Source organism: Nomascus leucogenys, chromosome 18 (assembly GCF_006542625.1).
Source record: "Nomascus leucogenys isolate Asia chromosome 18, Asia_NLE_v1, whole genome shotgun sequence".
In the NCBI taxonomy this organism is placed as follows: domain Eukaryota; kingdom Metazoa; phylum Chordata; class Mammalia; order Primates; family Hylobatidae; genus Nomascus; species Nomascus leucogenys.
Window position 1 is genome coordinate 7,048,810 of NC_044398.1, and position 25,701 is coordinate 7,074,510.

The window sequence follows — 25,701 nt, forward strand, 5'->3', positions numbered from 1 at the left end:
ATTCTTCATGGATGGCCTATAGAATAAAAATTGCAGGTTTGTTCCCTTGGTTTCTGACAGGGACTGCTGGAAAGACTTAAGGAAAATACAGTTCTGATCCCTTCAGTACATTTGAGTGTCCTGCACGTGCAGGACCCAGGCATCTTTGTGTAAAGAAAGAATGGGGATGGCACAATTGGTCAGCTGTTGAAGGAATCCACACTCCCTCTGCCCATCTCGACCCCCACACTCCTTCAAGAGTTCTGAGTCCAGTGCCTTCATTATCAGTACAAATGAAGCAGTTATATTACATGTCTTGTACAGAAGAGGAGGCAATATAAACCAGATTGATACGATATTGAAGAAATAGAAAAAATGCTGTGAGTAAACCTAGTTATGTAATTTGTATTAGGGAATAGATATGGTACTGTTTTTAATAGAGTAGGTTTGCTTTTAGTCTTTTTCTTCCCCCCAGTATAGATAATATTTTTATTTGGAAAAAAAACATAAATACAGAGAAATCCAGGAAATAATATAATATACTATTTACCCACCACTGAGAATTCACAAATTGGAATCTTTTAAAAATCATTGTTCATTTCAGGCCTTTTTAGAAAATAAAATAAATTATTAAAGTTCAGTTTCCTTTGAAACATCCCCTTGGTTCCTTTTTCCTTGTTACCCCCCCCCACCCAAAGATAACCATTATCATGAATTTGTTGTGTATTCTTCCAGTTCTTGTTTTTATACCTTTATGACACATCCATCCATCCATCCATCCATCCATCCATCCATAATGTTGATTTGTGCATGTTCTAAAATTTGTATAAGTGGTGGGGCGTGGTGGCTCACACCTGTAATCTCAACACTTTGGGAGGTCAAAGTGGGTGGATCACCTGAGGTCAGGAGTTCAAGACCAGCCTGACCGACATGATGAAACCCCATTTCTACTAAAAATACAAAAATTAGCCAGGTGTGGTGGCACGCACCTGTAATCCCAGCTACTCCGGAGGCTGAGGCAGGAGAATTGCTTGAACCCAGGAGGTGGAGGTTGCAGTGAGCCGAGATCGCACCATTGCACTCCAGCCTGGGTGACAGAGTGAGACTTCATCTCAAAAAAACCAAAAAGAAATTTGTAGAAGTGTAGTCCTGTATATGTATTACTCTGTTTCTTCCCTCTGTCACTTGACATTATAATGGAAGGGTATACTATGTCTAGGTATATTGTGATTGCTGATATATTTGGACTTTTTATGTTTTTTATTCTTTGTTTTCCTTTGTTCTTTACTTTCCTGCTTTTTATTAGTAAATATGTTTTTTCCACCCCTCCTGATTTGGAAGTTTATAGATCCTATTTCTGTTCTTACATTTTTTAATGGTAACTTTAAATTTTATTTTAACAAAGTCTAAAATTACTCTCTGTCTGTATCATCCTCCAGAACAAAACCAGGACCATAGTATCCTTTAACTTCTTATCTACCGACCCCACTTCTATTTTTCATGACTGTTATTGTCTAAAGCTGTGCTATATGGTAGCCATTAGCTGCATGAGTTTATTAAACACTTAAGAATGAGGAGCTGAATTTGTTATTTAATTTTAATCAACTTAAGTTTAAAAACTGGTATTAGAATCAGTGATTGGTAAATTATAGATGTTTGGAACAACCTGGGTGAAACTACTATAAATTTTATGAATTCTAAATACAGATTAGATGTTCCTGATAAAAATTTAGCATTTGAATAAAGAGGTGCTCTAAGTATAAAACGAACACCAGATTTTAAAGATTTAATACAAAAAAGTCTGTGAAATATCTCATTAATCTTTTTTTGCATTAATTACAGGGTGAAATAATAAAGTTTTAGATCTATTCAGTTAAATAAAATATTAAAATTAATTTTACCTGTTTTTATGCTTTTTTAATGTGGCAATTATGTTGTATTTCTGTAGGAAAGAACTGCTCTAGAATTTCTGTTGTAACTTAAAAACACAATAGGTAATGTTATTTACAATTAGTAGTTAGATTTATTAGTATATTTTTTACGTTTTTTTCTTACATAGTTTTCCTTCCTTCTAGATTCGTTTTTCTTATTACTAAATTTGATCCTTTAGTAAGAGATTCTTGTTGAAAGAAATGCTTTGTTGGAAGTGAACTCTCTTTATGTTTGTATTCTGAAATGGCTTTATTTTGCCATCACTCTTGAATGATAGCTAGGTATAGAATTCTAGGTTGACAGTTTTCCTCAACTCCTTGAATAGTACTCTATATTTTCATACATTTGTATTTGTTGTTGGAGAAATGATTCTTTATAGGTAATCTGTCTTAACTCTGATAACTTTACGGATTTTTCTCATTTTCCTTGATGCTTTATAGTTTTATTACAATATGTCCTGTCTTATTATTTTGTTTGTTTTGTTTTGTTTTGTTTTCAGTTTGTTCCTTGGTGTGAGTGTTCAATCTGGAGAGTCAAGACTTTACTTTGGGAAAATAGTCATTATGTCTTTGCCTTCCTACTGATACCTCTTTCTCTGCTTCTGAAATGCCTATTAGATAGTTGTGGAGCTTCTCAATTAACCACATCACCTAACCTCTCTTTTGTTCATCCTTTTGTTGTTCCTTGTTGCATTCTTAATTCCTCAGCAGTCTATGGCAGTTCCTACTGTGTCTGGTCTAGAGTTTATCCATGTTTTGAGTTTTTTATTTCAATGAGCCTGCTTTTATTAGCTTCAAAATTTCTATTTTGTATGAATCAAAAACATTTTAATATAAAACATACATACATATATAGTATCTAAATAAATATTATTTACATAATAATAAACCACCATTTAGCTTAAGAAATATAACTCTTACCGATGACTATGTCTTTCCCAGTCAAATTACCCTCCCTTTCCCCAGCAAAAGGTAACCTCTGTCATGATTTTGCAGTTATCATTTGTTATGCTTTTCTTTATAGACTTTTCTTGTATTTGTATTTTCAAACTTTATTTAAAATCATGCCATGACTTCCCTTTTTTGCCCAGCATTACGTTTGTGAGATTCATCTCTGTTGATGTGCATACCCATAGTTCATTTGTGTTCACTGCTACATATTATTTTATTATGTACCACAGTGTATATGTCCTTCTGATGACATATATTTAGGCTGTTTCTACTTTTTAATTAATTTTAGCTAAGTATATATTTTTTCAACATCCTTTTATTTTCATGCTTTCTATATCCTTGAGTTTTTGATGTCTCTTTTAAGTATCATATTGTTGTATAAGTGTTAGTTACTTATATTGTTTATTATTTTTAAGTCTTAAAATCTGATTGAGCAAGCATTCCTTCCCTCCCCACTCCCCATTGTTTTCCTTCTTGGGGTGTGCCAGAAAGGATAAGAAATAAAGCCTAGGGCTGGTACAGGGTGAGAGAGCATATAGGAGTATCCTCGGCCGGGGGCGGTGGCTCAAGCCTGTAACTCCAGCACTTTGGGAGGCCAAGGCGGGTGGATCACGAGGTCAGGAGATCGAGACCATCCTGGCTAACATGGTGAAACCCCGTTTCTACTAAAAATACAAAAAATTAGCCGGGCGTGTTGGCGGGCGCCTGTAGTCCCAGCTACTCGGGAGGCTGAGGCAGGAGAATGGCGTGAACCCGGGAGGCGGAGTTTGCAGTGAGCCAAGATCGTGCCACTGCACCCCAGCCTGGGGCACAGAGCAAGACTCCGTCTCAAAAAAAAAAAAAAAAAAGGAGTATCCTCACATAAGCAGCTTCCTTAAAAGGCACGAGAAACTAACAACAAAAAGTTAAAACATCTCTTGCAGAGATGGATACGTGCATGAGACCTTTTTATTTGACCATGATTTGGGCCCTCTTGACCATTCTTGGTTCAAACTGGATTAGTGTAAGCCTGTTGTGTCCTGGAGAGTGGGGCAAGAGCCCCGTTTGCCTTGGCAGTCCCTGCATCCCATCTAACTCTCCTCATCTTTCACATCCACCTGCCAGAAGGTTGAAGTACATCTGAGATCCCCTATATCCCCCCCCCCAACCTTTTGTTTCCCTCCTTTCTATGTTTTTATTCCTCACAATCCCTTGGCGCAAAAAGCTTTGGGTTTCTGTTTTAATCCCTTAAAACCATGCTCTCTTCCTTCCTGTCTCCGGCCTGTGGCTTAGTGTTAATTGATGGAGAGGGTTATGTGATAAGACAGCTTATAATGGTAGGTCTTTCCAAAATAGTCTACCTGTTACTCTGTGCAACAAAAACAGATAACCAGTTTGCAGGGAATCTGGATGTAAGGAAATGTGCTCAACTTTAAGGCTCTGTTGAATATAGTTTCATACTGTATAATTCAGAAGACTAAAGATCTTTTTTATTGCATAACCTCTGTATAACAATTTACAGTTTATGAAATGCTTTCTCCAGTATCTCACTTGATCATAAGCAGTACCCTTTGAGTTAGCTGTCATTATCATCTATCATTCCTGGATGAAGAAGACTGAGCCACTGTGATCAAGTCACTGTCCCAGATCATACAGCTTCTAGGTATAGAGCCAAGATTCAAACCAGGTGTCTTGAGCTCACGTCCTGCATTCATACCATTGTATCACACTGATCCCCGGTAAAGATTGATTGTTCCTGACTGCAGATGTATTAAATGCTTGCTAATAGAAAGCCATTGTGGGAGATTGCTAGAGAAACAAGCTCTGCTAGCTCTTTACATCCAGAGCCTTATGTTCATTCGTCTGAAGGCATTCACATTTTCAGTGTACCTGCTTTTTTCATGCAGTGCCTTTCCAAGTTTCTGTTTTTTGAATAATTTGCATCCCATACAAACATTATTAGTTCGGTATTTAGAGATTGAACTCCATCATATTGCCTGTCACTAATCCACTGCATAGAAAAATATGAAAATAATGTCATTAACATCAGTTTTTCTTATAATAGCCATGTACTGCTGCTTTAACTGCCTATCAATTATAGGTAGAGAGTACCCTAGACTGAAATCTACTGAGTGGCCTGACAGGTCTGAATGAAAGCCCAGCACTCCTAGACAACCAAGGGTCTGTTGTGTGGCCAGAAGGGTTGAGTTTGTAGCCATGGAAGTGAGCAAAGACCAGTGGTCCACCTAGGAATTATCTTCATATGCTCAGACTAAGATTTTGCCATCTCTACCACAACTGACTGATTAACACAAGATCTATAAACGAAATATTCCTGTGCAAGAGAGTGGGGTACAAAAAAGAGAAAACTGTTTCTTCATAATTGAGAAGGTTCCATGGAGGCGGGGAGATGGTTAATTTGGAAACAAGAGAGAGAAATCCATGACATGGGAGGTTCTGGAAACAGGGCATATGATAGGCTATGGATAAAGGGCAGCTCTAGGGAATAGAGAAAGGTCACTGGGTCCTTTGCCTTGAAGAAAAGCTTTTATCTTTCCTAAAGACTTTTATGTATACTTAGGACCTTTGTTTTGCATACATCTTTATGACCTAAGTTTTTGAATTTAGCATTATTTTATGTGGACTTTTCATGTATTCACATCGCCTAACTTTTTAATTCCATTCACTGTTACATAAATATATAAATAAGTAATAGTTTACTTAATCATTTCTCTATTATTTACTGATACATGAGTTGCTTCCACTTATTCCATATTAGAAATAGTACAAATAAAACCATATTTTTACAAAGAGTTTCTTTTTTTGAGTCCAGGTTCCAAAATTGAAATTACTAGGTCATCATATTAGTCCTCTGTGTCTTTTTCATATTGCCAAGTTATTCTTTGAAATGATTATATTAATTTACAGTGTCACTAGCCTCAAACAGTGGGTTTTATGATCTCTTGAATTTTGTTCTCATTTTATCAGATGAGGCATTACCACATAGCTGTTTTATTTTGCTGAGCCAAACATCGTGTCAAATGTCAGTTTGCTATTTGTATTTTTTTCTAACAGGAGCTCTATTCAGATCAGCAGCCTATTTGTGCCACAGAGACTGAGTATTCACTTTCTAACTTTATGTAGTTTTAAAATGTTAAATAGTCTAGTTTTCTAAGTAGTTTGTTTTAATATTATTTAATAACTCTTAGCCAATAAAAAATATTGGGACATGTGCAGTGTCCAATAAATCCAAAGTATATTTTACTTTAAAATATAAAGAAAATATGAGATAACGTTTTTCCCATAGTATACACATCCTATAAAGGAGTCAGGTTTGAGCTGTCACAAGAGGAGGCGGGTGCTGCCCCAGGGGATGGATCAAAACCTGGAAATAAATCAGCTGGGGGTGGCACATAGCCTGGCTGTCATGCCAAGGCTGGGAGTTTAGTAGAGATGCTGGAGTTGATAATGGAAAAATAGTAATCTGTGATAAATTTGTCAGTTCATATCAAGAAATGGGCTAGAAATCAAGGCTAGGCAAGGATGGGATGAAAATGTGCTTTTGTGGTTGGCCTGGGCTTTGCCAGCATCCTGCCCTTATCTTAGAGGAACGGAGTGACTGGAACAAGCAAATGGAACAAGAGGGTGGCTCCCAGGCATTCCTGCCACTGACCTCTGGCCCCTGTTCTTTAACTGGAATCATCAAAGATAAATGAAAGTCGCTTAGGGTGAATGCACATTGAGGACAGGGAATCACATCGTTCTTTCACCATTTCTGCTTTAAAAGTCGAGCAGTTATGCAGCTATCTACCGTGTGTGTGCATGCATGCACGTGGGTGTGTAGAAGACATACCCTATTGTAATTTACTTTTTCTCTGCAAAAAAAATCTGTTGGCTTATCTTGTCCTGGGAATGAGAGAACTTTTTAAAAACATTTTCCTAATGTGTGTTTTTCAATTTAAATACAATTCACTGAAATATTTTCTTTCTAGTCTCCAGAGAATACAGAGGGCAAAGATGGATCCAAAGTAACTAAACAGGAGGTAAGTATATCTTTGGCATCCTATATTTAATTATTTACATTGAAATGTTTAATATTGTTAGGATTGTCTGCATCTGAATGAAATGCGGACAATCGTATGAACAAAGTTTAATAGGAATGAACAAGGTTGTTAAGACTACATAAAACGGCGATGAGTGTCTATATGTAGTCTCGCTTGGCCTAGGTGTGTTTCAGTTGGGTATATTGATGAGGCATTTTCCACTTACTGTGTTGTTTATGTTTCTACCTGTCAGCCCTGCTTTCCGTTAAAGCAGAAACTGAGAATTCCTTCTGGGCAAAGAGTAAGATAATAGGTAAATTCATCAAGGAGAACAAAGTCTGCCTTTCACAGCAAGAAAATGAAAGACTGTTGATCTCATAAATTCTATGCTCCAATGAATGGATTATAAATCACTTTTTAGGTTCTGAATATTTTGCCTGAGAAAGATCATCTCTAAAATCAAAAACTATAGGCCGGGCGCAGTGGCTCACGCCTGTAATGCCAGCATTTTGGGAGGCCGAGGCAGGCGGATCACAAGGTCAGGAGATAGAGACTATCCTGGCTAACACGGTGAAACCCCGTCCCTACTAAAAATATAAAAAGTTAGCCAGGCGTGGTGGTGGGCGCCTGTAGTCCCAGCTACTCGGGAGGCTGAGGCAGGAGAACGGCGTGAACCTGGGAGGTGAAGGTTGCAGTGAGCCGAGATCACACCACTGCACTCCAGCCTGGGTGACAGAGAGAGAGAGACTCTAAAAAAAAAAAAAAAGAACTATAGAGGGATACACAATATGTCAAAATATTAAAGCTTTTTTTTAAAATCAGGAACGCTCTTAGGATATTGGGATAATTAATTAGGCAATGATTCAAAGATGTTTTGTATTCAAATTCAGAAACCTCCAAAAGTCTAGAAACTTGGAAGAGGTTCTTGGATTTGACCATCCACAGTTATTATTATGAACCTCTAAAAAAAGATGGGCTGAACAGTAGGAAATGAGATATAACTTTGATGACAACCATTCCCTTTGCACAGGGCTTTAGAATAGGTGGAAAACTGCAGCTGTTACCCTTGAACTTATCAACTAAAAGGGGTCATGAGTGAGACAAAAACAATATCTAGTTACAGGTTCTTTGATTGGGTGATTCATAATGTGGTTAATAATTCAGAGGAGTTTATCGTGATACCAAAACCCCTGCACAAGATTTGTACAAGGAAATTCATTCTGCCAAGTAGAAAATCTTAAACAGAACCTATAAAGAAATAACTTAAAAACAAAACAAAACAGTCTGTCCCCATCATCCACGTACCTAGTATTCACTGTTTGACAGAGTTTGGAATAATCATGAAGTTTGTCATCCAAAGCAGAGTCACCACACACATGCGAGAACCAACCAGAAAATGATAAATGCTTGAATTTTCTTGGGAAATGGCAAAATGTGATTTTTAGAACAGTTGGCTAAGTATAACTAACCTTAATGTTTTTAAGATTTGGACACCAAAACAAAAGCATTGGGTTTTTCCTTAGGGACTGGCATTTAAATTGATTTGTCAGTCAAAAAACCTAGAAATACCATGGCACCCAGTAATCTTTTGATTGTCTTCCCAATTCCACTACACCAAAAGCAAATCAAGCTTGTGAGAATATATATATAAAAGATATGTGTGTGGTTTTGCTTGTACAGCTGTCTTATACATTTTATTTTATTTTATTTTATGTTATTTTATGTTATGTTATGTTATTTTATTTTATTTTATTTTTTGAGATAGCATCTCACTCTGTCATCCAGGCTGGAGTGGGTGAGGTGGCAAGATCATAGCTCACTGCAGTCTCGATCTCCCTGGCTCAAGTGATTCTCCCATCTCAGCCTCCAAGTAGCTGGGACTATAGGTGCATGCTACCACACCTGGTTAATTTTTTTCTTATGTTTTTATTTTTAATTGTTTTTATATTTTATTTTATATTATTTCTATATATTTTATGTATTTTTTGTTGTTAATAAAAATGGTTTCTAGACAAGCCTCCACCTGTCATTTAAGCCAAGGCCAGATTAAAACTCATGATAATGTCTTCAGGACATCAACACAGTTATTTAAAAAGTGAAAAGGTCAGTTAGTTTGCTGATGGTTTCGGGTAAAAACTGCCAGTGTATTGATTGATTGAGTTTTTTTCTTTCCCACTGGATTGTCGTTGGGAATGACAGTTATGTCATTGAGTATGCATCATCTTAACTTTAGTGAATAGATAACAGTTACTAAGGGGAATTCTCTTGAAAATCCTCTTCCACTGCCATATTAGAAGGCATTGTGCAGAAGATAGTACTTCGGGGGACTTGCACGGTAAATAACCAAAACAATACATTATAGTCATTACAATCAACAGTTACAAACCCTTTTACATCCATTATATTGTCTGGTCCATATAGTAACTCTAAAATGAGAAGAAGGCAGATTATTCCTCAACAAAAATGTATAAGCACCTATAGTGCGCCAAGCACTGTTCTGAGCTCTCCAGATCCCACAGTGAACAAAAGAAGCAAAAATCCCTGCTTTCATGGAGCTTCCTTTTAGTGGGAGAGAGAGTAAAATAAAATGATTGAATATTAGCTATGAAGAAAAACAAAGTAAGGAAGGAGAATAGTGAATGTCAGAGAAGTGCTATTTTTGAGGACAGATTGGCAGATGTTATCCCTATTTTAACTAGAGCAAAGTTCTCAGAGAAACATGATTTTCCCTGGGTGTTAGAACTTGTAAATAACAGAACCAGGAAAGATATCTGCATCTCCTGCTCCAAAATCCGCTATCCCTATGGCCCTTTTATGGCAGTCCTAAAAATCTGGTAATCCAGTATCCATTTTTCTGTCTTTTCTATTCCCAGCCAAGGCTCTGAGGTACAAACTTTTCTACTTCCCAGTTTTGAAAAGAAGGTAATTTCTTTTTAGGCTTTTTTTTTTAGAATTAAAAGCAACTTGACTTTTGGGTTTTGCTTGGAGGTACATGGTCAGGCTCAGGAGCAAAAACATCTCATAAAAATAAAAATACTCCCACATTTCAAAGGAATAGTCCATGTGTTTCAAGCCGTATCCAGCAAAGTGCAGTGATTCTATTGAATCTAGCTATCCCTGTGTACTTTGTCACTGGGAGATTAGACTTCCATGTTGCTTTTGCAACCAGGATATTAAAGTAGAGATTTCATGTCTTTCAGAATAGGCTTCACCAGAATTTTCTCCAACCTAAAGGATGATCATGACTATGGGATGATGCCTACGGGATAATTCCATTGTGACCAGCACCTATATACCATAGTGACAAACCCTCACATTTGTCGTATCTGTTTGTCATATTTATCAATGATGACTTTTCATTCTAAAAGCCCTCCTTCCCTCCCTGAAAGCTAGTAAAATAATTGGATATTGGCAATTAAGGAAAACAAAGCAGGGAAGGGAAATAGTGAATGTCAGAGAAGTGCTAAGGAGCAGTCTTTGGACCACTTTTCCTGAGGATTCACAATTTAAAAAAAAAAAAAAAGAGAGAAATTCTTAATAGCTTTTTTTCCCCTAGTAGTCCCACCCAACAATCTGAGTCTCAGATGAGCACTTCACATGTTAGTGTTTTAAAAAGGAAAAAATAACAGTCTAATCTATTTCATATCCAATAAATATAGTCCAATAGTTGTGAAAGCTGATGGAACTTTCCAGGAAGGTGTCCATACTTGTATGCATAATCAGTACTGCTGACTGTTGAGTGAAAGGTTCATCTCAGCCTCCACTGTTTGCAGTGAAAACGAAAATCTCTTATGATGGCTACTGGGAAAGAAAGTGTAAGAAGTCTTTTTTAATGGCATAGAAAGAAGAGCTGGGAAATTGTAGGTAGCAAGTCATAAAATGATTTTATAATAGAAGATAGGATTTTTAGGGACTGGCTGCTTTAGACAGCTTAGGCTTTTCTTTTCTTTTCTTTTCTTTTTTTTTTTGCTTTAATTTCCTAGGCTTTTTATTTTGGAACTCCTGTACTGGACCTGAATTTTTAAAAGGTATTAAGTCCTTTGGATCAGAACAGCTGTTAGTGCCTACAGAGCAGTGCTTAGATTGGAATGTCTGGAAATCCCAAAGAGCCGTCTGGCGTCACTTAGTCTATTCGGCATGTTCAGGTATTCACGTGGAGAGGAACAGCAGTGTCGCAGCTGGGGAACTTTTCACATGACTTTGCCTCACTTCATGGAGATTTTATTCAAGACAACTAGATGGCAGATAGGGAGGCAGTTTTGAGTAATGGCTAACATGTTTGGCCCCTTTTCAGGCCCCAAGCTAAAGAGTAACTGAGTAGTGGCTCTAGGACTTCTTCCCCTCCCTACAAGTTCACAGTTGCTGTATGTTTCTGGTGCTTACCCCTTCTGTTCATCTCAACACTTATTGAGGGCCCCTGCTACATATTGGAGCCATAGAAATATAAGAGAAGGTGGTCCTGTGCAAGAGGGTATGGAGACATGTGTCAGATGAGGTGAATGTGAGGCAAGACCAACATGGTGCACATGAGTTGACATCAATTGGAGAGGGAGTCAGATAAGGTTCTTTCACCTCTCTTTAGCGTGGAGACTGCCACTTTCATCTTGGAAGGTATTGTTCTGCCTGCTGTAGTTTGTGAGACATGGGTAGTCCTTGAGGCCACACTGAAGCTTCAAAGCTGAGCTCTGTTGGGCTCCTCTATGCTCAGAAAGTACATTAAAAAAACACAAGATACCCTCTTATTGCCCGTTTTACTTGAAAATGTTGCCTTCAGTATACTCAATACAGTTAACCATGCTGGAAAAAGTATTGCAGGATTTGGATCCTGGTTCCCAGGGACTTGTGGGTGCACTGTCAGGAATGCACCCTTGATAACCATAGCAGGCACTGTGGTTCCTGTGGAGAATCTGACACACACTCCTCCTGTACTAATTCACAGGGCTATGTGCTGAGTTGTACACGCTTTTACTGTGTGCAGTGAGTGTATCCCACCCAATCACTTAACCTGCACAGCCTTTCATTCTCAGCACATTCTCCTAGCTGGCCCTAAGTCCAGCTCTGATCTTTCTTCAAGACTCCAGGGTTAAAAGTATTCATGGAGGCTCTGGCCCTTCATTTCCTTCTGTAGTTTAAAGAAAGATGAGTTTAGCTTCTCTGGCTATTTTCAGCAAGAAAGTTCTTAGATGCGGAGATGGCAAGAAATATTTCTTCCAGTTTGGCCTGACTGGCTGACCTAGACTGACCTTAGCCTCACTTCAAGAATTCCATGATTCCTCATAATTATGGCATGGGTTCCTACTGACCATTTTTGCTGTCCCCCTTAGGAAAAATTATTTGAAACATTTAGCCTATTGTAATGAGGCAAAGTCTGCATAAGGCAGTGAGAATTAGGGAAAGGCTTGGATTCATTTATTCAGCAAATACTGAGTTTGTACTATATGTTGGCCAGTACCCTACTGTACTGGAGATGGAGCAGTGAATAAAACAGACAAAAAGTATGGAGTATTTATTTCTGGAGCACTTGTTTTAAAAAAGCAGTTATGCTTTTAGAATGTGAAATCCCTTGGGGAGCCACCATAGGTTGGATGGTAAGTAGAGTATCAATTTTGTATGTTATTGCTGAAATGCCTAGGACAGTTCTGTTAATTTAGATTTTCTTTTCAGGGTCATTTGCTGTTAACTTGTAATATCCTTGAAGAAAAAAAGATTTCCCCAAAATATCAATCTCTACACAGTTTCTCTGTAAATTTTCTAAACTTTGAAATTAAAAGAAAAAATTAATGCACTTTAATTCTAGTTAAATCCTTTGAACATATACTACTAGATAAATGTGTTTGTTTTGTTATAGGTAAAAGGAAGCCTTTCTTGTTAACTGCCAAGATTTGTAGTCATTTTCATTTCTAACATAGCAGCAAGATGGGGAACTCCTGCTATTTTGGTTTCTACACAATTGCATAAGTCTCTTCTTGTATTAACTTAAAAGCTTTAGTTCCATTTTTAAGGAGCTGGAGTCAGACTGAAGACTGGCTCTTAAATAGCACCTCAATGTTCTTGCTGTTGATTTTGTCATAAAAGTAGAGGTTTTAATTCGGGATAAAGCCTAAGTTGATCTTCATTTCCCTTACTTACTCACCACACCCTTAGTTGGGAGAAGCCGTTTATTTGAACAGTATACCTACCCCTTTTTAGAAACACTTCCTCTTGAGTGTCATCGTGCCCAGGGGACTTGGGATATGTTTCACTGTGCTTACCTGGAGAAGGTGATGGGAATCATACATTATAGTCATTCAACAAAGTAAGGTATATTAAGAATAGATTTTTAAAAATCAACTTCGTTTTATATAATCACCAAAAAATATGTATATTTTTCCATTCCCTTTGTAGCCCACAAGACGGTCTGCCAGATTGTCAGCGGTAAGTACCTTAGAGCCACTTCAGTGTTAGTTCTTATGAGTACATGTTCCCTTTGTCCAAAGTGAAGCAGCAAAAGGAAGATTAACATGGTTTCCCATGAGCTTATTTTCTTTTTGAAAATTACTTAGGGTCCTCATGTCTAGCAAATTTGACCAGTGTTGCCAAGCAATTCACTTGATCAAATGTGTCAGAAAAACAGTGGCCAGCCCCATTATGAAGAATATAAAGCAGGATGTTGTTTGACATTGCTAGATCTCTGAAACAAAAGTAGTATATTAGGCAAAGTTACAGTCTTCAGATTCTACCTATGATGTGCTGAAGTGGACAGAATTCTGATTCTCTGTCTACAACTCATACTTTAGAATGTATGTATGAGAATGTTCTGAAAGTTGTCTGAGTCCATATACTGTAGCCTCATTTCAGACCTAAAGAATCTTTGTAACAGTAATAATTCTACTTTGCTATTTGGAGTCTCCTTCTGTGGGCCAGGAGACTCTTGCGGGGTTAGGATACAAGCTGAGATGGGCAGATGTGGCTGAGCCTCCGAGGTGGACATCCTTCAGCTCTTCCTCACCAGCCTGTGCTCCTTACTGGCTCTTATGCTCTTCTCTTTTGCTGCTCTCCTAAGAGATTAGCTGGACTCTAGTGGAGGATTTTGGTTAAAATTCCTGCAGCCCAGACTTCCCACTGAGAAGGTAGAGGGAAAGGCATTGGTATTTTGGCTGACACTATGTTAGTATATCCCCATACTAGCTATTACAGAAGCTTCATGCTACTTTGGTCTTCAGGAAAGCATGGATTTCATTCTCAACCCAAATCTGTGCCTGGTACAATATAGGGAATCAAAGCAAAAATGGGTATTAGGACCACTCACAAGTTCAGAAATACAGCTATTTGGATTGGGCGAGCCAGTGTTTCACATGAGTTTCATAAGGAAGTATATTAGTCTGTTTTCACACTGCTGATAAAGACATACTCAAGACTGGGCATTTTACAAAAGAAAGAGGTTTAATTGGACTTACAGTTCCATGTGGCTGGGGAAGCCTCACAATCATGGTGGAAGATGAGGAGCAAGTCACATCTTATGTGGATAACAGCAGGCAGAGAGAGCGCTTGTGCAGGGAAACTCCCATTTTTAAAACCATCAGATCTCATGAGACTCATTCACTTTCACAAGAACAGCACAGGAAAGAACTGCCCCATAGTTCAATCACCTCCCACCAGGTTCCTCCCATGACACATGGGAATTGTGGGAGTTATAATTCAAGATGACATTTGGGTGGGGACAGAGCCAAACCATATCATTCTGCCCCCAGCCTTGCCCAAATCTCATGTCTTCACATTTCAAAACGAATCATGCCTTCCCAACAGTTCCCCAAAGTCTTAACTCATTTCAGCATTAACTCAAAAGTCCAAAGTCTCATCTGAGACAAGGCAAGTCCCTTCCACCTGTGAGCCTGTAAAATCAAAAGCAAGTTAGTTACTTCTTGGGTGAAATGGGGATACAGGTATTGGGTAAATACATCCATTCCAAATGGGAGAAATTGGCCAAAACACAGGGGCTACAGGCCTCACGCAAGTCCGAAATCCAGCAGGGCAGTCAAATCTTAAAGCTCCAAAATGATCTTTGACTCCTTTTCTTGCATCCAGGTCACACTGATGCAGGACGTGGGTTTCCATGGTCTTGGGTAACTCTGCCCCTGTGGCTTTTCAGGATACAGCTTCCCTCCTGGCTGCTTTCACAGGCCGGCATTGAGTGGCTGCGGCTTTTCCAGGCACACGGTGCAAACTGCCAGTGAATCTACCATTCTGGGGTCTGGAGGGCAGTGGCCCTCTTCTCACAGGTCCACTAGGCAGTTCCCCAGTAGGGACTCTGTGTGAGAGCTTCAACCCCACATTGCCCTTCTGCATTGCCCTAGCAGAGGTTATCCATGAGGACCCTGCCCCTGCAACAATGTCTGCCTGGGCATCCAGGTGTTTCCATACATCTTCTGAAATCTACGCAGAGGTTCCCAAACCTCAATTCTTAACTTCTGCACACTTGCAGGCTCAACACCACATGGAAGTTGCCAAAGCTTGGGGCTTCCACACACTGAAGCAATAGCCCCTGTACTTTAGCCCCTTTTAGTCACAGCTGGAGTGGCTGGGAGACAGGGCACCAAGTCCCTAGACTGCACACAGCAGAGGGACCCTGGGCCAGGCCCATGAAGCCATTTTTTCCTCCTAAACCTCTGGGCCTGTAACAGGAGAGGCTGCTGCAAAGGTCTCTCACGTGCCCTGGAGACATTTTTCCCATTGTCTTGTGCATAACATTTGGCTTCTCATTACTTAGGCAAATTTCTGTAGCCAGCTTGAATTTCTCCTCAGCTCAGAAAATGGGATTTTCTTTTCTATCGCATTGCCAGGCTGCAAATTTTCCAAACTTTTCTGCTCTGTTTCCCTTTTAAAACTGAATGCCTTTAACAGCACCCGAGTCACCTCTTGAATGCTTTTCTGCTCTGAAATTTTTTCTACCAGATAACCTAAATCATCTCTCTCAAGTTCAAAGTTCCACAGATCTCTAGAGCAGGGGCAAAATGTTGCCACTCTCTTTGGTAAAACATAACAAGAGTCACCTTTGCTCCAGTTCTCAACAAGTTCCTCATCTCCATCTGAGACCACCTCTGCCTGGATTTCATTCTCAATATCATTATAAGCATTTTGGTTAAAGCCATTCAACAAGGCTTTAGGAAGGGTCAAAGCCATTCAGCAAGTCTCTAGGAAGTTCCAAACTTTCCCACATTTTCTTGTCTTCTTCTGAGCCCTCCAAACTGTTCCAACCTCTGTCTGTTACCCAGTTCTAAAGTCACTTCCACATTTTCAGTTATCTTTCAGCAGCACCCCACTCTTCTTGTACCAATTTACTGTATTAGTCCATTTTCACATTGCTGATAAAGACATACCCAAGACTGGACAATTTACAGAAGAAAAAGGTTTAATTGGACTTACAGTTCTGTGTGGCTGGGGAAGGCTCACAATCATGGAGAAAGGCAAAAGGAGCAAATTATGTCTTACGTGGATGGTGGTAGGCAAAGAGAGAGAGAGCTTGTGCAGGGAAACTCCTGTTATTAAAGCCATCAGATCTCGTGAGACTCATTCACTAATCATGAGAACAGCGCAGGAAAGACCTACCCCCATAATTCAATCACCTCCCACTGGGTTCCTCGCACGACGCATGGGAATTGTAGGAGTTACAATTTAAGATGAGATTTGAGTGGGGACACAGCTAAACCATATCAGGAAGAGGTATCAGTCACTAGGAGGACTTAAGAACTGGGGTTGCTGTTGTGAATCTCCAGGCAGTTAGGGGACTAGACCTTGTAAGTCAAATGAAAACCAAAATTTAAAACAAAGCTTTTCCTGAGCACCAGAAACCAGCAATATAAGCACCTTCCACTGAGATCATTCCCTGTGCTACCGAAACAGAGCCTCCTCAGAGGCCAGCAGGATTACAGACTACAAAACCTCATTTCCTGGTCCTATCAAAACACTTGAATGCTGGGTCAGAGGGAAAGGTCTGTCCTACAGAAAATAATATAAAAGGAAATTGTTTACTGTAAATGAAGAAAACATGTATATTCATACAGTATATCAAAGCTTAGGATAACAAAATGTTTTAAATTCTGAAAATGTAAGAGCCATGAAAGCTGCTGTATTTGGCCTGCAGATTTAGGTTGATAAGAAGATTAATAAAAACATTTCTTAACTTTTCAAGCTCGATTTTCTTTTTTTATTTGAAAGGTCATTTCTAACAGCCAATCTTCTGAAATCGAACTGTCTACAATTTCACTTTATGCCCTTGATGAAAAGGGGGCAGATTCAGTGTGAACCTGAATTACCTAGAGGCACTAGGGAGGAACATGTATTTTTCTCCATAGGGGGAGACCCTGGCCAGTGTTTTCTATTTTAAAACCATTCTTCTAGTGCCAGGAGAGATGTACACTTTTTTCTAGTTCTATGAGAGAAATATTTGCCCTAAAATATCTACAGAAAACTCCTGGTGTAAAATGGTTATCTTTCCCCAGTTATCCACATGTGCCACCTCATCTCAGGCCCCTGGGAAGCCGGCCAGGGCTGAAGCATTGTGTGGCAGAGGGTCCATGGTCACACGGTGTGCAAGTGCTGTTCATGGGAACTGGAGGAGGACCACATGAGGCAGGAGAAAAATAGCTTCCTAGGGGACTCTTCGCCTAATAATATCTGTGAAAAATTTTAAACTTTGGGAGCTAACAGTAGACATTTTATCATTATAATTATGTTCTCAATAAAAACCTTTAGAAACAAATGAGCCCAGCGTATCTGGTTAGACAAGAGATTCTCACCTTGAGCTGGCATTGGGGAGAATAAAAGTAGGAAGAAGCTTGGCAACAGAACTCGAAATCTACATCAGAAGTGGAAGGATTTGGAAGTGATTTTGAAATACTTCACAGGCAGCAGTCTTCATTACCAGTTGGGCTTTGCTAGTGATTGTGCTGTGATTTCTAGACTGTTAGGAAGGCCAATGCAACTGAATTCATTGAGTCCTTTGGCCATGGGCCTGAGTCATTCCTCTTGCTGCTGTGCTGTGATAAAAGGAAGAACAGACACATTGGAGATAGAAGCTTAGACCTGTTCCCGGAGAGCTATTCTGGACCAGGGAATAAGGAGTCGGCTTTTCGATCTCACCTGCAGTTCCCTTGTGAACCCAGGGTGAAAGTAGTTATGAAATGCAGAGATCTTTATGCTGTTACCTGATGCTGAAAATAGGATGAAATACTTTTTAATGACCAAAGCCATGTCAAAATGGATAGTTGTCTTTGTTAGTCCTTTTGTGGTTTTTTTTGGTGCTGATAGTTGTCTTTTTCAGTATTCGTGTAATTTAAATTATCTTTGCAGAAACCTCCTCCACCAAAACCTGAACCCAAACCAAGAAAAACATCTGCTAAGGTAAGAAGTGCTGTTTCCCACTTTTGGCTTTTTAAGCAATGAATAAATTATAATTCCCTACCTCACAATCATTCAAGGAAAGGCCATATTTAATGATCCAAACTAAAACCGTTACCACTGTTACGGGCTTGCTTAAAGGCATAAAGCACAGTTGTCTGCGTTAATAAGAGCGTGTTTTACATTTGGTCAGTGAGGCACAGGAAGCCAGAGATGTTGCTCTGAGAAGCCTCATGTCCGAAGGGGCTTTGGCAGCAGCCTCGTGAACATGCGGTTCAGGTGGCACGCGGCGGGGATGAGTTTGGGCCCTGGCAGCACTGCCCCACCATGGGAGGAATTTGGGAAAGGGCTTCTGACTTCATCTAACTGGATTTTGCAGGCCAGTCTGAGGTCTAATAATAATAATATAATAAGGCCAGCAGGTAATACTAGCATTTATAAGGCCTTTATGGTATGGCAGATAAGGTTGATTGCTCATATGACCCTCACATCAACTCTGCTGAAGGAGATACAAATATCCTGTTTGCAGGTGAGGAAACTGAAGTACAGAATTCTTAGGGAACTTACCCAAAATGGCTTTTCTGCACTCTGCCCTTTGGTATTGTCCCATGTGAATTGTTTAAAACTTATGTGTGTAGTGGTGTGAGTAGGTGATTTCAGAAACAGAACTCACTTTGTTGTTTGGTCTTAAAATTAGGAACTTTTCTTCATCTGGGCTTCATTTCCTGGCACCTTCCCAGCTTTCTAGTCACGCGAGCCACATGTCTCCATGTGAGGGGTTTCATTGGAAAGCAGCCGCAGAGCCACCCCCTGGCTGGGTTCTTCCCCAGCTCTGCCTCCTCCTTCCCCAAGTCCTGCTGCTGCTCTCTCCATGGCAGAACCACTTCTCCCCTTACTGGAGGGGAGGTCCACTGACCAAATCCAGGAGAGGAATCATTGTGTTTTCCACAGAAGAGAAAGTACACTCGACTTTCTGTGCAACCCGTTATTACATTTTCACAGAGACTCGTATTTGTGCAGTGTAACTCAGTTGAAACCCAGCAAAATTAGGCTCCCGTGTCTCCATAAAGGCCACCATGATGGTGACGGTTGTACTTCACCTTGTGTTTGGACAGAGGCTGATTGATTTTAGCCATCATCACACCGTGTCTAACATTCTCTTTCCCTGTGCTTTGATCCTCTGTTAGAAAGAACCTGGAGCAAAGATTAGCAGAGGTGCTAAAGGGAAGAAGGAGGAAAAGCAGGAAGCTGGAAAGGAAGGTACTGCACCATCTGAAAATGGTGAAACTAAAGCTGAAGAGGTACTTTCCATAAATACCTCCCACTGATTGAATCAGTGTCTTTAAAGAAATTTCTCAATCCTTCAGCCGGTGATAGCACGTTCTTAATGTCTCTTTTTATTGCCTGTAATGTTATTGCAGATCCACATCTCTCGCTCAACTGTTAATGTCTCAACCTCCAGAGGCACCCCACCCAGCACACTGTCAGTAAAGGGGCAGATTGAAACAGTGAGAGTTAAGGGTACAGTAGAAAATTCTGCATGTTTGCAGTGACTAGAATCAGATAGTAGTGTGGCGGTTTGTTTGTTTTTTTTTTTTAATTATCATTATGAAGAGTGAGAGCTTGCAGGTAAGGCTTCTGTGGTTGTTTGAAAAGCAGAAAGCAATAAATGCAACCAAGTGTTTGTGTAATATATTCCTGCCTTGTCTTATTCACTCAGAGTTGAAATAGGTTTTGCAGTAAAGCTGGAAAAAAAAAAAGAAAACAAATGTTCAAAATTGTGTGTGTTGGTGGGTGGAATTTCCTTTGCTTATAGTACTTTCAGTAGTAACTATATGTTTTTTTTTTTCCTTTTTCACAGGCACAGAAAACTGAATCTGTAGATAACGAGGGAGAATGAATTGTCATGAAAAATTGGGGTTGATTTTATGTATCTCTTGGGACAACTTTTAAAAGCTATTTTTACCAAGTATTTTGTAAATGCTAATTTTTTAGGACTCTACTAGTTGGCATACAAAAATATATAAGGATGGACATTTTATCGTCTCATAGTCATGCCTTTTGGAAATTTACATCATCCTCAAGTAAAATAAATATCAGTTAAATATTGGAAGCTGTGTAAGATTGATTCAGCATTCCATGCACTTGCTTTAAAATTTAGTCCTGTGCGTACTGTGGTGTTTTTACTGTGCATATTTGAATTTTTCATGCAGTTTTTCTAGAGCAATAATCAGTGGTGCTTTTGTACCTAGGTTTTATGTGATTTTAATGAAACATAGATAGTTGTGGCCACCTGCTGACTATTTGTGGTTTAAAATAAAAGGTTTACTTGTCTGCAGAATACCTGACTCTTAGTATCTTTACTGCATTTTGGGAGTGTTTCATTTTATTGTTGCAGAAGATATAAAGAATTTTGATAGACCTTGCCATAGCGGTATCTCCAATAAGTCAAATAAGATTGTTTCTTAATTTTCTGACCTTTAACATTGTTACTATTTTAATAAAATCATCTATGAATGCTAATGTAGAAGAATTACATCTAATTCACTTTATACCAGAAGTGGCCAGCAATGATTACTGTATAATAAAACTTCATAAAGCACTAATTTTTTAAAATCCTTATAAATGGGATATAGTGCTGCTAAATCAAAGCTGGTAAAAAATAAATAAATAAATAAACTAAGGCTTAACTTTGAAAATCTCCCACTTTCGAAATAATAAATACTAAGTCGCATTTGTACAAAATCCTTCGCATTCAGGTGAGAACTTCACAGCTTTGCAAGTGCTTTACCCAACATGAGCATCAGTTTGAGAATGGAGTTCGCATGGGTATTATTAGAGCTCCTTTCTAGGATAAGAAATAGGGACGTGGAGTGTATTTGACTTACTGGAAGGAGAAAATCCAGGCTGGAGTTTTGAATTTTAAACAGTGTGTTTATGTCTAGGAAAGGGCATAGCAGTGGCAGCAACAGAGGAGTTATTTGATACGTGTAGTTTTTTGTGGTTGTTTGCAACCTGAGAAGTTTGGTAACTGCATAAGCACTCCAGGAAAGCTGAATTCTGGGCATTCGGCTTAAATGAAGACTCGAATCTTTTAAGATGGCAGGTGGTGCCTGTGCTGCTCAGGGACTCCTGCAAAGAAGCTGTTGTTCCTTGGGCCTTAGATGCTTTTATATTGTGCTTATGAACAAAAACAAAGTTCCTCCAGACTATACTTTGGGGCTAAGAACTTAAACTTGCCTCATTGTCCCAAGTCTGTCATTACTTGACTGCGTATATTAACCATGTTATATACAGAATAACCTTGTTCATAGTTTACTTGGCTTCTGAGTATGAAAAGTACTTTAATTCATGGAGTTTTGGACATGCTAAAAACTGCTTTACCTCAAAGAAAAATATTTAGTATCCAATGAAGTCTTCACAAAAATATTTTCAGTATACAGTTAGTACTCAGTTGAAGTATATTGCTGGCTAGTTTCCATTCCAGAAGTGAACCATAAATTCCCTAGGTTTACTTTTTAAAAAATTATGTAAGTGATACCAGTGATTTTTTTTTAAAAAAAGACCAAATACTACAATAATACATAATGCAAAAAGTCAAAATCTTTTTTCCTCCCATTCCTACATCCCAGAGATAATCACTGCACACTACTTTCTCTGTTTTTTTCTTTCTCATGTGTGTGTATGTGTGTGTGTTAGGGTTATGTATACACACACCTATATATGTATATATATAATTTTTAAAAGAGAATCAATCAGTATCCTATTTTGAATTTGTTCAATCTGTAGTTGGAGAAATAGATCATTTCTAATATTACAGTGCTGTCAATGATACTGCAGTAAACGTGCTTGTATACAAAGCTTTGCCTACCTATGTATTTCTTCTGCTCAACTAAATAACTTCCCAGAAGCAGAATGTCTGAATCAAAGGGAATATACATTTGACGTTTTGACTGCCTCCAAAAAAGATGTACCAATTTCCCCTTCCATCACCAACATCTGAATACCATCTCTTTCCACCTTTGCCAGTACTCATTTTGGTCAGTCTAATAAATGAAAATATGCCTCACTTTTAATTTTAAATATATTCTATTACTAGTAAAATTAAACTTTTTCTGTTTAATGGTCATTTGAATTTCTTCTGTGAATTCTGATTTTGTCTATTTTTCTGTTGGGGAGTCAGTGTGTTTTAAATCATTGTTGCTCATGATAACCATTGATGCTATTACTATTATTAATAGCATCAATTATTACTATTATTACTATTAGTAATAGCATCAAACACACAAAGATCAGGGGTTCTGTAGGCTATTGGTGTCTACTTAAGTACAATATATGGATATTATCGTGGCCACATTGACAAAACGAGCAGATATCATAGAGACCACAGCTGCCTGAAATAACCCAGGATCCCTAAATTTGGTCCCCCCAAACTTGAAGATTTGATGAATATACTGCCAAAGATAAAGACACACTACCTTCAACTCATGGAAGTTGTGGGACTCTCCATGCACTGCCCCACTGCTACCCCTTTGGTGAATTTATAGAAAATTAGAAAAAGGTTCTTCTTCTCTAAGACACTTGTCTGCTAATTTGCTGGAGAATCATAAAAGCCCTATGAATCTACAATCACTTTGAGTCAAATGGTACTCCCTGTAATTGAGTTGCCCTATTTGTACACTTAAAATTTACTGCACACTTAAAATTCTCTCTGGAGGCTACCCCATGGATTCTGGTGCAGCATGTGGCCCTGGAATCCCCAATTATAAGTTCTGTGAAAAGTTAATCTGAACCAAAAGTCAAGATACAATGGTCAAACAATAGGTGAACCATCTTAAGTGTATGTTTACATAATTAAGAAGTTGGAAACAGGTATGAAATGAAGGTTTCTATCCCCAAATTTTAGGGGACATAACTGTTGGTTAGAGGTACAAATGCTATCCCTTAGGTTGACCAAAAATAGTGGGCTTAGAGAAGCTGTCTCAGCTCAGCTATCACATGCTAACGTGTCTCTTTTTTGAATGTTTTTCCCTTTACCCTGAGTGCAAAACTTTTATTATTTTCTATTTATTATTTTATGCAGAATATTGATTTAAAATCTTAGGATGGTTATAATGATTAGGATAATAATAGCCAGAATGTGTTTAAGGTCCTGTAATAAGCACTTTACATAAATTTTAATTTAGGAGAAAATGTTTAATTATTTATTTAAATGTAATGTCCCTATCCCCTAGTGAAAATGAGCCCAATTTTACAACACCAAATAGAGACTTAGGCTCACTTAAAGCCGTAAAGGGAACTTTGTGATTATGCATCTGTTCCCTCATGGGAGAAGAGAAAGTCTTTGAAAGCCCAGTTTTAAAATGATAATTACATGTATATCTTCATGACTTTAAATAAGGCAATGATTTCTTAGGTATGACATCAAAAGCACAAGAAACCAAATTAAAAATAAGTAATTTAGGCTGGGCACGGTGGCTCACATCTGTAATAGTAGCACTTTGGGAGGCCGAGGGCAGATCACCTGAGGTCAGGAGTTCGAGATTAGCCTGGCCAACAGGTGAAACCCTGTCTCTACTAAAAATACAAAATTAGCCAGGTGTGGTGGCACATGACTGTAGTCCCAGCTACTAGAGAGGCTGAGGCAGGAGAATTGCTTGAGCTCAGGAGGTGGAAGTTGTAGTGAGCTGAGATCATGCCATTGCACTTCAGCCTGGGCGACAGGAGCAAAACTCAATCTCAAAGAAAAAAAAACAGAAGATTTCAATAGACATCACTCCAAAAATGGATACAAATGGCCAATAAGCACATGAAATATGAGAGGACAGTCAACATCATTAGTAGGGAATTGCAACTGAAAACCATAATGAAGAATCACTTTATACCCACTGGGATGGCTATTATAATAATTTTAAAGGAAAAATAGTACTGAGAAGATATAGAGAGATTTGAGCCTTCATTCACTGCTGGTGGGACTGTAAAATGGGAAGCCTCTTCAGAAAACAGTTTGGCTGCTCCTCAAAAGCTAAGACAGTTATCATATGATCCAGCAATTCCACTCCTAGGTACATACCCAAGAGAACTGAAAGCATTTATGTTCACACAAAAACTTGCACATGAATGTTCATAGTAGCATTATTGGTAATAACGAAAAAGTGGAAACCAATCCAGATGTTCATCAACTGATGAGTAGATAAACAAATATAGTATGTCCATAAAATGGAATCGCCATAAACAGGAATGAAATATTGATATATGTTACCACACAGATAAACCTTGGAAACAAAATGCTAAGTAAAAGAAGCCAGACATAAAAGGCCATATATGAAATGTCCAGAATAGGCAAATCCATGGAGACACAAACTAGATTATTGGTTGCCAGGGGATGGGGGGAGGAAAGAAAGGGAAGTAGCCACTAAAGGGTGGAGGGTGTCTTTTGTGATGTCCTGGAATTAAACAGTGGTAATGCTTGCACAACTTTGTAAATATACTAACAACTATTGACTTGTATTCTTTTAAAAAATGACTTTTATAAGCCTACTGAGAGCACAGGACTTAGGAGGCCTGAGCTTAAATCCCAGCACTATTTCTCAATAATTGTGTGAACCCAGACAGGTCATTTAAGTTCTAGCTCTCAGTTTTCTCTGTAAAATAAAGATAGTATCTGTTTGACAAAGCTGTTAAGATTTAATGAGATAGTCACTGTGAAATTACCTGGTGCAGTATCTAAAATACAGCAGGTTTTCCACAAATATCAATTGAACTCATTGGATGAATACAAACGGGCTATGTAGCCATCTTCTGATGAGTATATTCCACGTTTTTTGTCAGAGGCAGTGGGTATCCCTTGAACAATGCAAAGGAATTGTGCTTCTCTTAGAAGGCAGTATATTATAATGTTTAAGCCTGTGAACACTGAAGCCAAACTTGTCTTGGTTACTCACCAGCTGTATGACCACAAGCGTTTACTCAGTTATTTATATTTTAGTATTTTTATATATAAATGGGATTTTAAAATGGTACTTACTTTATAAGGTGTTTAGAAGTGTTAAATGGCACAAATCAAGTGTTCAGGGAGTGATGTGGTTTGTCTGTGTCCCCACCCAAATCTTACATTGAATTGTAGTTCCCATAATTCCCAAGTGTCGTGGGAGGGACCAGGTAGAGATCATTGAATCACGGGGGCAGTTTCCCCCATCCTGTTCTCATGATGGTGAATTAGTTCTCATGAGATCTGATGGTTTTATAAGGGGTCTTCCCCCCACCTTCACTTCTGACTTCTCTTGCCTGCCACCATATAAGATGTGCCTTTGTTCCTCCTTTGGCTTCCACCACGATGGTAAGGCCTTCCCAGCCTTGTGAAACTGTGAAACCATTAAACCTCTTTTTCTCTATAAATTGCCCAGCCTCATGTATGTCTTTATTAGCAGCATGAGAATGGA

General features: G+C 38.7%; 1 protein-coding gene across 6 annotated transcripts in view; it reads left to right on the forward strand.

The window, feature by feature from the left end:
* HMGN3 (high mobility group nucleosomal binding domain 3) overlaps positions 1–20,600 on the forward strand; it is a 35,250-nt gene extending 14,650 nt beyond the window's left edge. The window contains exons 2-7 of one of the 6 annotated variants that reach the window (XM_012497031.2): positions 6,833–6,883; positions 13,268–13,297; positions 18,212–18,262; positions 19,447–19,560; positions 19,681–19,780; positions 20,121–20,600. In XM_012497031.2, the coding sequence (XP_012352485.1) occupies positions 6,833–6,883; positions 13,268–13,297; positions 18,212–18,262; positions 19,447–19,560; positions 19,681–19,780; positions 20,121–20,134 (360 nt within the window). In that variant the 3' untranslated portion in view covers positions 20,135–20,600. Of the gene's footprint in view, positions 1–6,832; positions 6,884–13,267; positions 13,298–18,211; positions 18,263–19,446; positions 19,561–19,680 lie in introns of all 6 variants that reach the window. The other 5 variants (XM_030798902.1, XM_030798901.1, XM_012497032.2 and 2 more) reach the window with 5 other exon arrangements.
* The last annotated feature ends 5,101 nt before the right edge of the window (positions 20,601–25,701 follow it).